This window comes from Balaenoptera ricei, chromosome 2, assembly GCF_028023285.1.
Source record: "Balaenoptera ricei isolate mBalRic1 chromosome 2, mBalRic1.hap2, whole genome shotgun sequence".
In the NCBI taxonomy this organism is placed as follows: domain Eukaryota; kingdom Metazoa; phylum Chordata; class Mammalia; order Artiodactyla; family Balaenopteridae; genus Balaenoptera; species Balaenoptera ricei.
In genome coordinates, this window is record NC_082640.1 from 95,015,912 (window position 1) to 95,031,974 (window position 16,063).

General features: G+C 37.5%; 1 protein-coding gene across 1 annotated transcript in view; it reads right to left on the reverse strand.

The window, feature by feature from the left end:
• The window catches only part of SLC27A2 (solute carrier family 27 member 2), a 54,647-nt gene that overhangs the window by 26,354 nt on the left and 12,230 nt on the right, over positions 1 to 16,063 (reverse strand). The window contains exons 2-4 of the mRNA XM_059915549.1: positions 11,724 to 11,933; positions 7,955 to 8,113; positions 5,511 to 5,635 (exon numbers count right to left, since the gene is read on the reverse strand). Coding sequence (XP_059771532.1) covers positions 5,511 to 5,635; positions 7,955 to 8,113; positions 11,724 to 11,933 — 494 coding nt within the window. The remainder of the gene's footprint in view (positions 1 to 5,510; positions 5,636 to 7,954; positions 8,114 to 11,723; positions 11,934 to 16,063) is intronic.

A 16,063-nucleotide genomic window follows, 5' to 3' on the forward strand; every position in this document is an offset into this window, starting at 1 on the left:
GTTTAACTTCTTTTCCAATTTGGATTCCTTTTATTTCTTTTTCTTCTCTGATTGCTGGAGCTAGGACTTCCAACATTATGTTGAATAAAAGTGGTGAGAGCGGACATCCTTGTTTTGTACCTGATCTTAGAGGCAATGCTTTCAGTTTTTCACTGTTGAGTATGATGTTAGCTGTAGGTTTGTTGTATATGGCTTTTATTATGTTGAGGTAGGTTTCCTGTATGCCCACTTTCTGGAGAGTCTTTATCATAAATGGGTGCTCAATTTTGTCAAAAGATTTTTCTGCATCTATTGAGATGATCATATGGTTTTTATTCTTCAATTTGTTGATGTGATGTATCATACTGATTCATTTGCGCATAATGAAAAATCCTTGCATCCCTGGGATAAATTCCACTTGATCATGGTGTATGATCCTTTTAATGTATTGTTGGATTTGATTGCTAGTATTTTGTTGAGGATTTTTGTGTCTATGTTCATCAGTGACTTTGGCCTGTAATTTTCTTTTTTTGTGATATCTTTGTCTGGTTTTCATATCACTGTGATGGTGGCCTCATAGAATGAGTTTGGGAGTTTTCCTTCCTCTGCAATTTTTTGGAACAGTTTCAGAAGGATAAGTGTTAGCTCTTCTCTAAATGTTTGATAGAATTTGGCTGTGAAGCCATCAGGTCCTGGACTTTTGTTTGTTGGGAGTTTTTAAATCAGTTTCAATTTCAGTACTAGTGATTGGTCTGTTTCATATTTTCTATTTCTTCCTGGTTCAGTCTTGGGAGATTGTACCTTTCTAAGAATTTGTCCATTTCTCCCAGGTTGTCCATTTTATTGGCATACAGTTGCTTGTAGTAATCTCTTATGATCCTTTGTATTTCTGTGGTGTCAGTTGTAACTTCTCCTTTTTCATTTCCAATTTTATTGATTTGAATCCTCTCCCTTTTTTTCTTGATGAGTCTGGCTAAAGGTTTATCAATTTTGTTTATCTTTTCAAAGAACCAGCTTTTAGTTTCGTTGATCTTTGCTATCGTTTTCTTTCTTTATCTCTATTTCTGTTATTTCTGCTCTGATCTTTATGATTTCTTTCCTTCTACTAACTTTAAGTTTTGTTTGTTCTTCTTTCTCTAGTTTCTTTAGGTGTAAAGTTAGGTTGTTTATTTGAGATGTTTCTGGTTTCCTGAGGTAAGATTGTACTGCTATAAACGTCCCTCTTAGAATTGCTTTTGCTGCATTCTGTAGGTTTTGAATCGTGTGCTTTCATTTTCATTTGTCTCTAGGTATTTTTTGATTTCTTCATTGATTTCTTCAGTGATCCATTGATTGTTTAGTAGCATATTGTTTAGCCTCCAAACACAATTAAGTGTGTTTTATACAGTTTTTTTTTTTCTTGTAGTTTATTTCTAACCTATAGCATTGTGGCTGGAAAAGATGCTTGATATGATTTCAATTTTCTTAAATTTACCAAGGCTCACTTGGTGGCCCAGCACATGGTCAGTCCTGGAGAACAATCCGTGTGCACTTGAGAAGAATGTGTATTCTGCTGCTTTGGGATGGAATACTCTATAAATTTCAATTAAGTCCATCTGGTCCAATGTGTCATTTAAGGCCTGTGTTTTGTTATTGATTTTCTGTCTAGGTGATCTGTCCATTGAGGAAAGTGGGGTGTTAAAGTTCCCCACTACTACTGTGTTACTGTCAATTTGTCCCGTTATGGCTGTTAGTATTTGCCTTATATATTGAGGTGCTCCTATGTTGGGTCCATGTATATTTAGACTTGTTATAACTTCTTCTTGGATTGATCTCTTGATCATTATGTAGTGACCTTCTTTGTCTCTTATAACAGTCTTTATTTTAAAGTCTATTTTGTCTGATATGAGTATTGCTACTCCCTCTTTCTTGTGATTTCCATTTGCATGGAATACCTTCTTCCATTCCTTCACTTTCAGTCTGTATATGTCTCTAGGTCTGAAGTGGGTCTTTTGTAGACAGCAAATATACAGGTCTTGTTTTTGTATCCATTCAGCCAGTCTGTGTCTTTTGGTTGGAGCATTTAATCCATTTACATTTAAGGTAATTATTGATATGTATGTTCCTATTGCCATTTTCTTAATTGTTTTGGGTTTGTTTTTGTCGGTCTTTTTTCTTCCCTTCCTCTTTAGTTCTCTTCTCTTATGGTTTGATGACCATCTTTAGTGTTGTGTTTGTATCTATTGTAGTTTTTGGGTTTGCTGTTCCCAAGAGGTTTTGATATAGCAGTCTATATATGTACAAGGTTGTTTTAAGTTGCTGGTCTCTTTCCCGCCTAGAGGAATTCCTTTAGCATTTGTTGCAAAGCTCGTCTGGTGGTGCTGAATTCTTTAGCTTTGGTTTTAGCTTTGGTTTTAGCTTTTGATTTCTCCATCAAGTGTGAATGAGAGCCTGGCTGGGTAGACTGTTCTTGGTTGTAGGTTTTTCCTTTTCATCACTTTAAATATATCATGCCACTCCCTTCTGGTCTGCAGTGTTTCTGCTGAGAAATCAGCTGTTAACCTTATGGGAATTCCCTTGTATGTTGTCATTATTTCCTTGTTGCTTTTAATATTTTTTCTTTGTCTTTAATTTTTGTCAGTTTGATTACTATGTGTCTCGGCATGTTCCTCCTTGGGTTTATCCTGCCTGGGACTCTCTGTGCCTCCTGGACTTGGGTGACTGTTTCCTATCCCACGTTAGGGAAGTTTTCAGCAGTTATCTCTTCAAATATTTTCTCAGGTCCTTTCTCTATCTCTTCTCCTTCTGGGACCCCTATAATGCAAATGTTGGTGCATTTAATGTCCCAGAGGTCTCTTAGACTGTCTTCATTTCTTTTCTTTTCTTTTCTTTATTCTGTTCCACAGCAGTGATTTCCACCATTCTGTCTTCCAGGTCACTTATCCGTTCTTCTGCCTCAGTTAATCTTGCTATTGATTCCTTCTAGTGTATTTTTCATTTCAGTTATTGTATTGTTCATCTCTGTTTGGTTGTTCTTTAGTTCTTCTAGGTCTTTGTTAAATGTTTCTTGCATCTTCTCGATCCTTGCCTACATTCTTCTTCTGAGATCCTGGATCATCTTCACTATCATTATTCTGAATTCTTTTTCTGGAAGGTTGCCTATCTCCACTTCACTTAGTTGTTTTTCTGGGGTTTTATCTTGTTCATTCATCTGGGACATAATCTTCGGCCTTTTCATTTTGTCTAACTTTCTGTGATTGTAGTTTCCATTCTGCAGACTGCAGGGTTGTCTGTATCCACTTCTGAGAAGTCCTTTTGATAAAATCTTTCTTTAAGCTCCCTTTAAATTCATAGAACCTGGATCTCCTGTTGTGATTTTTTTTTAATTGTGGTAAAATACATACAACGTAAAATTTACTCTCAACTATTTTATCTGTACAGTTCAGTGGTATTAAATACATTCATAATGTTATGCAACCATCACAATCATCCACATCCATAACTCCTTTCATCTTGTAAAATTGAAACTCCATACCCATTAACCTCCCTATTCCCCCCTTCCCTGCAGCTCCAAGCAGCCACTATTCTACTTTCTGTCTCTATGATTTTGAATACTCTAAGTACCTCATATAAGTGGAATCATACACTGTTCGTCTTTTTGTGATTGGCTATTTCACTTAACATAATGTCCTCAAGATTCACCCAGTGCTATGGGAAAGGTCCTCACCCGGCTTACAGCTAATTATGACCCTCATAAATCTGTTGAATGTACCCCCTGAATCAGAATAATATGTGTTAAGCCCAAACATTTGGGGGGAACACATTAATTCCCTCAAGTCAGTTATACATCTTTCAGGGGCAAGAATTTAGAGGATCATTCAGCAAAATTTGTTGATGCATAGGATGTGCCAGATACAGATCTCGGTGCTGGGGATCTGTCAATCAACAAAGCTCCTGGTGCATGGAGCTTTCATTTAACTGGAGGAGAAATATAACAGTCATATAAACATGCACTATGTCAGAAATGACAGTGCCACGAAAAGCAGAACCCACGAGATGCATGGTAAGGGGTAGGGTGGTATGTTTGAGAATTTGTAGGAGGGGTCTCTTTTATGAGGTGACATGTGGGCAGAGACTGAATGAAGTGAGGAGAGAAAGAACTAAGGCAAGAGCATCTTATAATTCTTTATGTCACACTGCTTCTGTTACAGGCATACCTCGCTTTATTGTGCTTTGCAGATACTGCATTTTTTTTTTTTTTTAAATTGAAGGTTTTTGGCAAACTGGCATTGTCAGATGATCGTTAACATTTTTAGTAATAAAGTATTTTAAAATTAAGGTATGTACACTGCATTTTAAAGATAAAATGCTATTGCACACTTAACAAACTACGGTATAGTATAAACATAACTTTTATGTGCACTGGGAAACCAAAAAATTCCCAGTGTATGTAAATTGAACATAACAGTTGCTTATAAATAGCAACTGATCAACTTAGTGATCCTTTGAGTTTGTTTTCTTATGATGAGTGAAAGGATTAAAGAAAGTAGAATCTTGTGAGTTTACTGCATTGTATAGTCTAGTGGTTCTCATCTGGGGTTGATTTTGCCTGCCAGGGGACATCTGGCAATGTCTGAAGACATTTTGATTATCACGACCTGGGGGTATGGGGAGGGTACCACTGGCATGTCCTGGATAAAGGCCAAAGATGCTACTATACATCCTATAGTACATGGGATAAGTCCATACAGCAAAAAATAAATTGGCCACAAATATTAGCAGTGCCACTGTTGAGAAACCTTGATCTGGTCCCCAGGCAGGCTGCCCTCTCTGATGAGAGCTGAGGGACTGGGCAGAAGGAACTCTTTCAAACAACCCCTTCAAGATATCTGGATATCTGCAAATAGGACAGATCCAAAGCCCTTGGAGTTACTTACCTTTGGGGCATCTGTTCTAAGCTTGGTAACAGATTTTGTCAGATGATTTCAAAGCCATATGGGGGTTTATTCATTAATCAACATTAAGTAAAAGTTTCCTGCATGCCTGTGGTATAAGAGAGGGCAAGGAGATAAGATGTGGTCCCTGCCATCAAAGATTTTTACAGCCTAGGGAGGATGGGAGGCATGAAGACAAACATCTGCAATCTGACAAGGGCCACAAAGGAGGAGAAAACAAATGAGGTAGGGGAAGGGAGCAATGACTTTTGTTGGGGTGACCCAACAAGTAAGTTTAATATATGAGGTATCATTTGAACTGGGCTTTGACCGTGAGTAGGGTTTAAACAGGTAGAGAAAGAAGCAGAGGATATGCTAGGTAGAGGGTCAGATGTGAAAACAGGTACAAAGGTAGGGAATAATAATGTTATTACAGCAGCTGCCATCTGGTAAATCCCCTGTGGTAGGTGTGGTGCCAGCCTCTTTATCATGAGAAGTAACTGTAGTGTAAACTGAAAACCGATATACAAGAAGCAGCTGAAACCTAGCATGACCCAAAGTGACTTGAATTCCCATCTTATGCGTTTCGAAAAGATAATGAAACATGGGGAGTGTTACCTGGGGAGAGTTGCATAAATACCGAAGCAGTTCACCGATATACTGAATGATAGTGACGTTATATTTTCTGCAGTCATCCCAAAACTGGCTGGCTGAAAATTTGGCCCGCAAAACAACGGTAGCACCTACAGAGAAGTCATAGAAAGTACTAATAAAGAAATGCTACCAAAAAAGTCCCTAATTATATTTGTCACTTTTGAAATTTATAAATTTAAAAAATTTATATATGAATTATATTCACAAACAAGTATTAGGTACCAATTATATTCAATGCAAAAAAAATGAATAAGACACAGTTTTGTCCTATAGGAGCTTCCAATCTAGTGGGGGAGAAGACACAAATTTTTCTAATAAGAGTCAGTGTGCAATAAATGAGGTTCAGTGAGGCCCTAAGGGTGCGCGCGTGCGCCTGTGTGTGTGTGTCTGTGTGTAGATTAATTCTGCTTGGGGGCAAGGGCTGAGAAAGGCATAGGATTTGAATTAGGTCTTGAGAAGTGAATATCGAGAAAGATGAGAGCATTCCTGGCAGAGGAAAAAGCATGAACATAAAGACAGGACAGTCCAGAAGGCTGGGGGATGGCCAAGACTCTGCTGACCTGTGACTAGAGTGGTGAAGGCTGGGTGGGTCAAGGGAGATGAACCTGGAGAAGCAGCTAGGGGTGCAATCCTGGAGAGTTTGTAAATGCCAGGTGGAGGAGCCTGACAGTTTTATAAGCGATGGAGAGCCAGGGTCTTGAGTAAGCAGGCGATATTCTTCTTTGATGGGTGATGTATACAGAATAATGGTTCCCAAAGACATCCACATCCTAATCCCTAGAACCTGTGACTATGCTACCTTACATGACAAAAGGGACTATGTAGATGTGATTGAATTAAGGATCTTGAAATGGGAAGATTATTTTGGATTGTCTGGGAGAGCCCAATGTAATCACAGGGGTGCTTATAAGGGGAAGTCAAGAAGATCAAGGGAAGAAGGAGAAAGGTTGACAGAAACAAAAGATTGGAGTGAAATGCGTGAAAATGAAAGAAGGGGCTACAAGCCAAAGAATGCAGGCAGCCTCCAGACACTGGGAAAGGCAAGAAAATGGATTCTTCCCTAGAGCTTCCAGAAGAAATGCAGCCTTGTTGACATCTTGATTTTAGGACTTCTCACTTTCAAAACAGTAAGAGAATAAACTTGTGTTGTTTTAAACCACTAGGTTTGTGGTAATTTGTTACAGTAGCAATAGGAAACTAATACAATGGGTAAAAACAATATATCTATCATATCCAATCTAACAATAGGTATGAAATGTGGTAAAGTGAAATAAAAAAAAGTCACAAATATTTTTCACATTATTAGTTTATTTCTACTCCTAAATATACAAAAGTCCAATATTTTAGGAGAAATTTTAAAAAGTACTATATTTTCTTTTTTAGCATATATCAATTGTGCTTAAGCAAATGTGTGAGTGATTGATTTGTCCCTACAAGAGCTTCAGAGTCACCCTGTTCTTGAAGGGCCCAACAACATGATCAGACCCAGGCATTCCTTGCTGATTTGGAGACTGGTACTGATGCTGGGCTAAGTGTTTTATAGCTGATCAATAAGTTGATGAGGGAAAGGAACAGAGGCTTGGAGAATCATATGTGTATTTGTATATGCATATGCATATATGTTACTATATATAATAAATAATTATTTAAAATAAAATGTCACATGGGAGAAAAAATTAAGGTTTTTAGCTTAGTTAGAAAGTTAGAGGTGGTTTCCTAGAAGAGGTGGATATTGGACTGAGACTTTATATACACAAAGGGCAGAAATCCTACTGACAGGAGAAAGGATGACAATTCTGATTTAAATGGTAAAGTTTCAGAAGGAGAGAGAAGAGATGGAAAGCTAAGTATTCTGACCAGAGCTGAGGACCTGTGGGAGGAGGGAAGAATAAAGTACAATGGGACAACTGAATGAGAAGTTGAAATCAGATGCTAATGGAGATCAACATGTGGATTTCTGAAGACAGAAATGACATAGGAGAGTTATTTATGGAATCGAAGGATCAAGTACCTTAACCTGGATAAAGACCTAAAATATTTTAAAGAAGTTTCCTCTTTGATATGCTGAACAATTATAGCGTTATATTACTAGACAAGCAGGCATGAGAAAATATAAATTCTTTTTATTTATTTATTTATTTGGCCACGTGAGATCTTAGTTCCCTGACCAGGGATTGAACCCGGGCCCTTGGCATTGAGAGCATGGAGTCCTAACCAGTGGACCACCAGGGAATTCCCTATAAATTCTTTTGGATGCTTGCTATTGTGAGCCAAACAAGCTAGTTATCAACAGGGAATTAAACACCGTTCCGGGCACACAGGAAAGTAGCAAATTTTGTATTACTTTTCCTTATGAGCACGTTGAATGTGTACTGGGCTCCAACAGCTTGTTGAGAGAAAAAGCTTACCAGTCAGGATACATCCATGTAAGCCAACCAAAAGTGCAGCACTGTGGTACAAGGGTAGTGTGGTATAGACTACATCATTCTCCGTTATCCCGCTGGCGGCAGCAAGGTTGGCTCCATACCAAACGCGAAGATGATTGATCATTGCAGCTTTCGGGAGACCTTTGTAAACACACAAGAGAAGCCATGAGTGAACCAAGAGTGGTCATTCACAGACACGTGGCCTGGGAGAGAGATGTGGCTTAGGGAAGATTCATCAGCTGGTGATTAGAGGATTGCATTCAGTTACACCAGAAGTTGGCAATTTTCTTCTGTAAAGAACCAGACGGTAAATGTTTTAGGCTTTGCAGGGTCATAGTCTCTATTGCAACTACTAAACTCTGCTATTATAGCTGAAAGCAGCCACACACAAAAAGGAACAAACTTGGCTCTGTTGCCATAAAACTTTATTTACAAAACAGGTGGCGGGGCTGTTTGTGGCCCACAGGCCATAGTTTGCTGACCTCTGAGTTAGATGGTTATTGCAGTAGTAAGTTGAGGAAAAAGGAAAGAATGTCTATTGAATTTCTGCTCTGGGTCTACCACCTTGCAAGGTATAGTTGATCCTTGAACAACAGGGGTTTGAACGGCTCGGGGCCACTTATATGAGGATTTTTTTCAATAGTAAAGACATCCATGGTTGATTGAATCATTGAATGAAAAATCACAGATACCTAGGAACCTATATGGAGGGACTTCTATGAGTTATACGCATATCTTCAACTGTGTGGAGGGTCAGTACCCCTAACCTGCACATTGTTCAAGTGTCAACTGTATTTTCAAAATTTCATTTAATTCTCATAATTAATAAGTAGAATTATATTCTCTAATTTGCAGATGAGAAGGCTGAGATTCAGAGAGAGTAAATAGCCTATCCATCCTATCTCTTTCCTTCATAACCACTTTTATGAATTTCTTAGGTACTGTTCTAGAGTTTCTTTATACAGATATAAGCTCATTTGCTCATACGTTCTTGCCCTTTCCCCCATTTTAAAAAAAAAGCACACTTTTCTGCACTTGCCCCTGCTCCACTTAATGTATTTTGGAATTCTGTCCATATTTGTATGTAGAACTTTCCCCTATTTTTTCACTCATTTATTCTCTGTCTCAGCTGCATCAAGTCCTTTGTGTGTGTGTTATAATTTATTCATATTATTTTGTGATTTCAAATGACGCTGCAGTGAATAACCTGGTCCACATGGCACTGTGCACTATGAATGATGCTCCATCTGTAGGATAAATTTGCTGCTGTGAGACTGCTAGGTGAAAAGGTATAAGTCTTTGTAATTTTGATAGACGCTGCCACATTGCCTGTTATAAGGGCTGTCCCCATTTACTCCCCCATCAGTAATACGTGAGTGCACCTGTTTCCTCACAGCCCTTCCAAGGTATCCTTTCAAATGTTGGGATTTTTGCCAATCTGAAAGGTGAAAAATGGTATCTCAGTGTAGTTTTATTACACCAAGTACATTTGCATTTTCTTAACTATAATTTATGGAAGTTTTTGGTAAGACTCAATTGAAAGTGTATGCTTATATTGTTTCCCATGGGAGTCAGTTCAGTTGGGAAGGGCATGAAGTCATTACCAAGGGGCTGGGGCTAGAGTTTAAGACCTGAGTGGGTAAACTGGCTTTGGGAAGAGGAAGACAATTCTCTGTAGATTCAGATGCTTCAGTATTTGATGGTACCTTAGCTGGGTATTGCCTGAATAAAAGTAATTTGTTATAAGGCAAAGCAGTATGGCTGGCAAACTACCATCATCATAAACACAATTCACAATTCATGGTCTTTGTTGAAACAGAAGAAAGCATCAATAAATCAATTGTATTCACCTTGGAAAAAAATTGTCCAGATAGTAAAAGCTCTGAATTATATTAAAGAAAAAAAAGAAATGCACATCCTTTGCTGGTTTGAAGTACTTTCAGAAACTTTCCTAATTAAAATTTTTGTTTCAATGAAGAAATAAGAATATCTGGTAACTATTATATAATTTTGTGCTACTGACTGCCTTTGAGGAACAAGGAAAACATTTTGTTCTCTGATTGCTTAAATGAATTTTTAAAATTAATGTTTGGAAGAGTAACTTAGCAAATATTTTATTCAGAGAGAAGAAAAATAACATAAACATCAACCCAATTATATTCCAATTAAATCTAAATTCTGAATTATAGGATTAAATTAAAGACTGCTTATTCTCTTTTTCCCCTAAAATGGGTTTTATATTTGATGTCAAAACCTGCAATTGTGAAGAAGTGTCTTAATACTATATACTTACCTATATAGTATTAAGACTAGAACACCCAATCACTAACTAAAAGGGCTTGTTTTATCTCAATTATTTCCCAAACCAAAGTTTTCAGTTTAGTTTTACCATTCTATTAAAAATGAGGGTAAAATTTCCATATATTAAGGTAGTGTCTGGATGTAGTGGAAGCATTTGGTTAACTGTGTCATCCTACCATTCTGTTGGCATGGCGATATATAACTTTTGACAAAACAGTGACAGACATTATGCTCTGGGAATCAGCTTTAATAGGTCATCCCCAGCCACCCCTCCTCATGAGGCTCAAAGGAACCCTTATCTATTGGTTGGCCAAAAAGTTCGTTCAGGTTTTCTGTACGGTCTTATGGAATTTTACAAGGAGAATGCATGTTTGTATTACCTGCTTAAGTTAAAATTTTAACCAAAAGAGATAAATGATTCACATAGTCAACTTCCCAATATTAATAATTAGCATGCTGGGGCTAGCTTCCTGCCCTCCTCTTAAATATATCACTCTGGCTTCATATGATTACGTTTTAGTAACATTTCCCCTGGCCTAGAATAGGCAGACACCAAATAGCTGTTAAATGGATGAAGTAGGAGGTGTTCTGGCAGAGTGGTCAGTTGCATGAGCTGTGGAGTCAGCCTACCAAGGTGAATCCTGACACTTCTACTTCTGATCTTGGAAAGTTCTTAACCTCTCTAAGCATCGGTTTCTGAATCTGTAAAATAGGAATAAGAGTAGTACCCACCTTAAGAGTGGTGGGAGAATTGTATGAACAAATGACGTAAAGCTCCTAGAAGAGCACCTAGAACATCCTACCTTTAATATTGCCTGTTCCATGTAGCAGGGTTCCAGTAACACTGATAATTGGCAGTGATTTCTCTTAGTGGCTTATAAAATAATGGTGCAGCTTACACTGAAGGTGTAAAGCATCCTAGATTTGATGAAATACACTATTTTAGGCCCTCAGCTAAGAGCCATCCTACACCCACAGCACCAGACAGCTCCAAGTCAGTGTTGCATGGAAAGATAGTGGTCAAAATATTTGTATAAATATAACCCCATTATTGTTCTGCAGTCTTCTTTGGTGGGCCATTTATAATTGGTTATACATTATATATGGACTCTGGATATAATATAATCAAAATGCAGCAATCATTAAAAAAATTCCAACGACCTAGTCAGTGCCAAATCTTATCCATCATCATAACTATTTTTGTAGTTCTTGGTTAACCTCTTTATCTGTTCTATACATCAATTAGGGGGAGATATGCATAGCTTAGAGAACCCAAGTGGTTTCATATGCTATGAAACAAGATCAGTTCCCACAGGCAAAGAGCTAAATCCCCTGAAGTATTAGTTATCTGATAAGTTTTGCCGAAGAAAACAGCATTTGAAAATCTAACCCAACATTTAACACTTTCAGGATAGGTCCACTTCTTGGAGAGTCCTCTCTTTATTTTTACCTGTGGTTCCAGAAGTATAAATGTATAAGGCAGGAGTGGAAAAGGTCACTTCCGACCTCCAGGACTCTGGGATAGATTCAGTTGACACTTCATCCACTTTATCTAAGAAAGAGTCGACCCCATCGGTGTTAGAACTTCTGCTCACGTAATAGACGGCCACACCATCTTTTTTCAGGCTTGGCAGCACCTCTTCAACAGCTGCTTGTAGTTCTTAATTTAATGAGACAAAAAATCCAAACAAACGAAATTAGTTCATTCAAGTCTATTAGTGCAATAAATTTTGCAGTGATTTTGTTTTCCCTAAACTTTGCTGAAACGTGTAGATATAGTGATGCTTAGAGTTATGCATTTTTAACATGGCATTTACCAAATTTGAAAATATCACAAGATCCCAATATTTGAGGGGAGGTTGGGTTTTAACGGTTTCATAAGCAGCAGATGTTTGGCTGAAGTCTGTACTTTACATGGCAAGTGCAAACAAATGGACATATGGGTAAAACCCAAGATTATATAAGTGTATGACTTTTATGCATATGAGATATATATATATATATATATATATATATATATATATATATATATATACTCCAGAAATGAGTTTAGTTATTCCTAATATGTGCCCCACAGGACCAGTGATAAAAAAAAATTTTAAGGAAAAAGAGAAATGAAAAGAAGGGAGCCATGCTACTAACAAAGATGATAGAAGCTAACTTTATATAACACATTTTTTTACATATCAGCAACAAGTAGTTCTACTAGGAAGCTTCAGCTGATCTGAGACATAAGCTCTGAATCTCACAAGCACATTCTCTGGCCTAAGAAAAAATGGGCCGATTAGCATGTTTTTCAAACTATGGGTCATAATACAGCAGTGGATTGTTAAAATCATTTAAAGTGACCATTATTCTAAAAAGTAAAATAGAATGAAATAGAAATTTTCAGAGCATATCACACACAGGAAGAGGTAAGTTTTTTTTTTTTTTAAGTTTTGTTTCAGCTATGTGGGTGTGTGTGTGCTGAGTCACACACAAATGTAGTTTTACAGTGGGTCAAGGTCAAAAAATTTAAAAGGCATTCATGTAATATGCAAACCACATTTCAGGTTTGCTACTTGGATTTTTGTGCCGTTAAACCATAAGATGAGATGGGCTTTAAGCTTATTTGTCTTGAATGGTGATAACTGAAGTGAATAAGCTTATTCTTAATAGGAAGGTGACTCAATATCCCAGGGAATTACCTTAGGGAGGCTAAACCTGATTCATCTTATATGCTTTGTTTTTCACATGTTTATGTATGATGTCTCCATCAAGACATGAGATATCATCTGGATAGATGCATTTAAAAAGTTTTAAAACTTTTAAACCAAAACAATCATACACCTGACAAATATAAATCAAATAGTACAAAAGAGTTTATAATGAAAATCAACAGGCCCTTATCTCACAAATAAACCTGCTGCCTAGAGGCAATGACTTTCAGTTTTTTTTAGCTGTTTCTTCTAGCAATCACTTCTCCATCACCAAATTATGTGCTTTTCCTGCTCCCTCTTGACTTATCATTTTTGATCCCCATCCCATTTTACCCTTATCCACCCCCAACAGTTAATATCTTCACTTTATTGTCTGGGTTAATGGTATTTACATCTATTCTGAGACTATAATTCTGTCTTCCTAGCTTTGTCTGTGTGTTGGCTCTAGAAGCTCTAGAACCAATAATCAGGATCGACAAGATTATGACAAAGTAATTATTTGTAAATATGATTGCAGAGCCAAGTAACACACAATAATCATCTTTCCCTTCTTGAAGAGTTTTCTCCTGGAGTTTCTATTGGCCAGCATTCCTTAATGTACTATTTGCCTCAGTTCTTTTTTTTTTTTTAATAAATTTATTTATTTATTTATTTATTATTTTTGGCTGCATTGGATCTTTGTTGCTGCACGTGGGCTTTCTCTAGTTGCAGAGAGGAGGGGTTACTCCTCATTGCGGTGCGCAGGCTTCTCATTGCGGTGGCTTCTCTTGTTGCGGAGCTCGGGCACTAGGCACGCGGGCTTCAGTAGTTGTGGCACATAGACTCAGTAGTTGTGACTCGCAGGCTCTAGAACGCAGGCTCAGTAGTTGTGGCACACGGGCTTAGTTGCTCCACGGCATGTGGGATCTTCCCAGACCAGGGCTCAAACCAGTGTCCCCTTCATTGGCAGGTAGATTCTTTTTTTTTTTTTTTTTAAATTTTATTTTATTTATTTATTTATACAGCAGGTTCTTATTAGTCATCAATTTTATACACATCAGTGTATACATGTCAATCCCAATCGCCCAATTCATCACACCACCACCTGCACCACCCCGCAGCTTTCCCGCCTTGGTGTCCCTACGTTTGTTCTCTACATCTGTGTCTCAATTTCTGCCCTGCAAACTGGTTCATCTGTACCATTTTTCTAGGTTCCACATATATGCGTTAATATATGATATTTGTTTTTCTCTTTCTGACTTACTTCACTCTGTATGACAGTCTCTAGATCCATCCACGTCTCAACAAATGACTCAATTTCGTTCCTTTTTATGGCTGAGTAATATTCCATTGTATATATGTACCACATCTTCTTTATCCATTCGGCTGTCGATGGGCATTTAGGTTGCTTCCATGACCTGGCTATTGTAAATAGTGCGGCAATGAACATTGGGGTGCATGTGTCTTTTTGAATTGTGGTTTTCTCTGGGTGTATGCCAAGTACTGGGATTGCTGGATCATATGGTAATTCTATTTTTAGTTTTTTAAGGAACCTCCATACTGTTCTCCATAGTGGCTATATCAGTTTACGTTCCCACGAAAAGTGCAATAGGGTTCCCTTTTCTCCACACCCTCTCCAGCATTTGTTGTTTGTAGATTTTCTGATGAAGCCCATTCTAACTGGTGTGAGGTGATCCCTCATTGTAGTTTTGATTTGCGTTTCTCTAATAATTAGTGATGTTGAGCAGCTTTTCATGTGCTTCTTGGCCATCTGTATGTCTTCTTTAGAGAAATGTCTATTTAGGTCTTCTGCTCATTTTTGGATTGGGTTGTTTTTTTTTTAATATTGAGCTGCATGAGCTGGTTATATATTTTGGAGATTAATCCTTTGTCCATTGATCCATTTGCAAATATTTTCTCCCATTCTGAGGGTTGTCTTTTCGTCTTGTTTATGGTTTCCTTTGCTGTGCAAAAGGTGTTAAGTCTCATTAGGTCCCATTTCTTTATTTTGGTTTTTATTTCCATTACTCTAGGAGGTGGATCAAAAAAGATCTAGCTGTGATTTATGTCAAAGAGTGTTCTTCCTATGTTTTCCTCTGAGAGTTTTATAGTGTCTGGTCTTACATTTAGGTCTCTAATCCATTTTGAGTTTACTTTTGTGTATGGTGTTAGGGAGTGTTCTAATTTCATTCTTTTACATGTAGCTGTCCAGTTTTCCCAGCACCACTTATTGAAGAGACTGTCTTTTCTCCATTGTATATCCTTGCCTCCTTTGTCATAGATTAGTTGACCATAGGTGCATGGGTATACCTCTGGGCTTTCTATCTTGTTCCATTGATGTATGTTTCTGTTTTTGTGCCAGTACCATATTGTCTTGATTACTGTAGCTTTGCTCTGAAGTCTGAAGTATAGTCTGAAGTCAGGGAGTCTGATTCCTCCAGCTCTGTTTTTTTTCCCTCAAGACTGCTTTGGCTATTCAGGGTCTTTTCTGTCTCCATACAAATTTTGAGATTTTATGTTCTAGTTCCATAAAAAATGCCATTGGTAGTTTGATAGGGATTGCATTGAATCTGTAGTTTGCTTTGGGTAGTATAGTCATTTTCACAATATTGATTCTTCCAATCCAAGAACATGGTATATCTCTCCATCTGTTGGTATCATCTTTAATTTCTTTCATCAGTGTCTTATACTTTTCGGCATACAGGTCTTTTGTCTCACTAGGTTTTATTCTTATCCCTAGGTATTTATCCCTAGGTATTTTATTCTTTTTGTTGCAATGGTAAATAGGAGTGTTTCCTCAATTTATCTTTCAGATTTTTCATCATTAGTGTATAGGAATGCAAGAGATTTCTGTGCATTAATTTTGTATCCTGCAACTTTACCAAATTCATTGATTAGCTCTAGTAGTTTTCTGGTGGCAGTTTTAGGATTCTCTATGTATAGTATCGTGTAATCTGCAAACAATGACAGTTTTACTTCTTCTTTTCCAATTTGTATTCTTTTATTTCTTTTTCTTCTCTGATTGCCATGGCTAGGACTTCCAAAACTATGTTGAATAATAGCAGTGAGAGTGGACATCCTTGTCTCGTTCCTGATCTTAGAGGAAATGTTT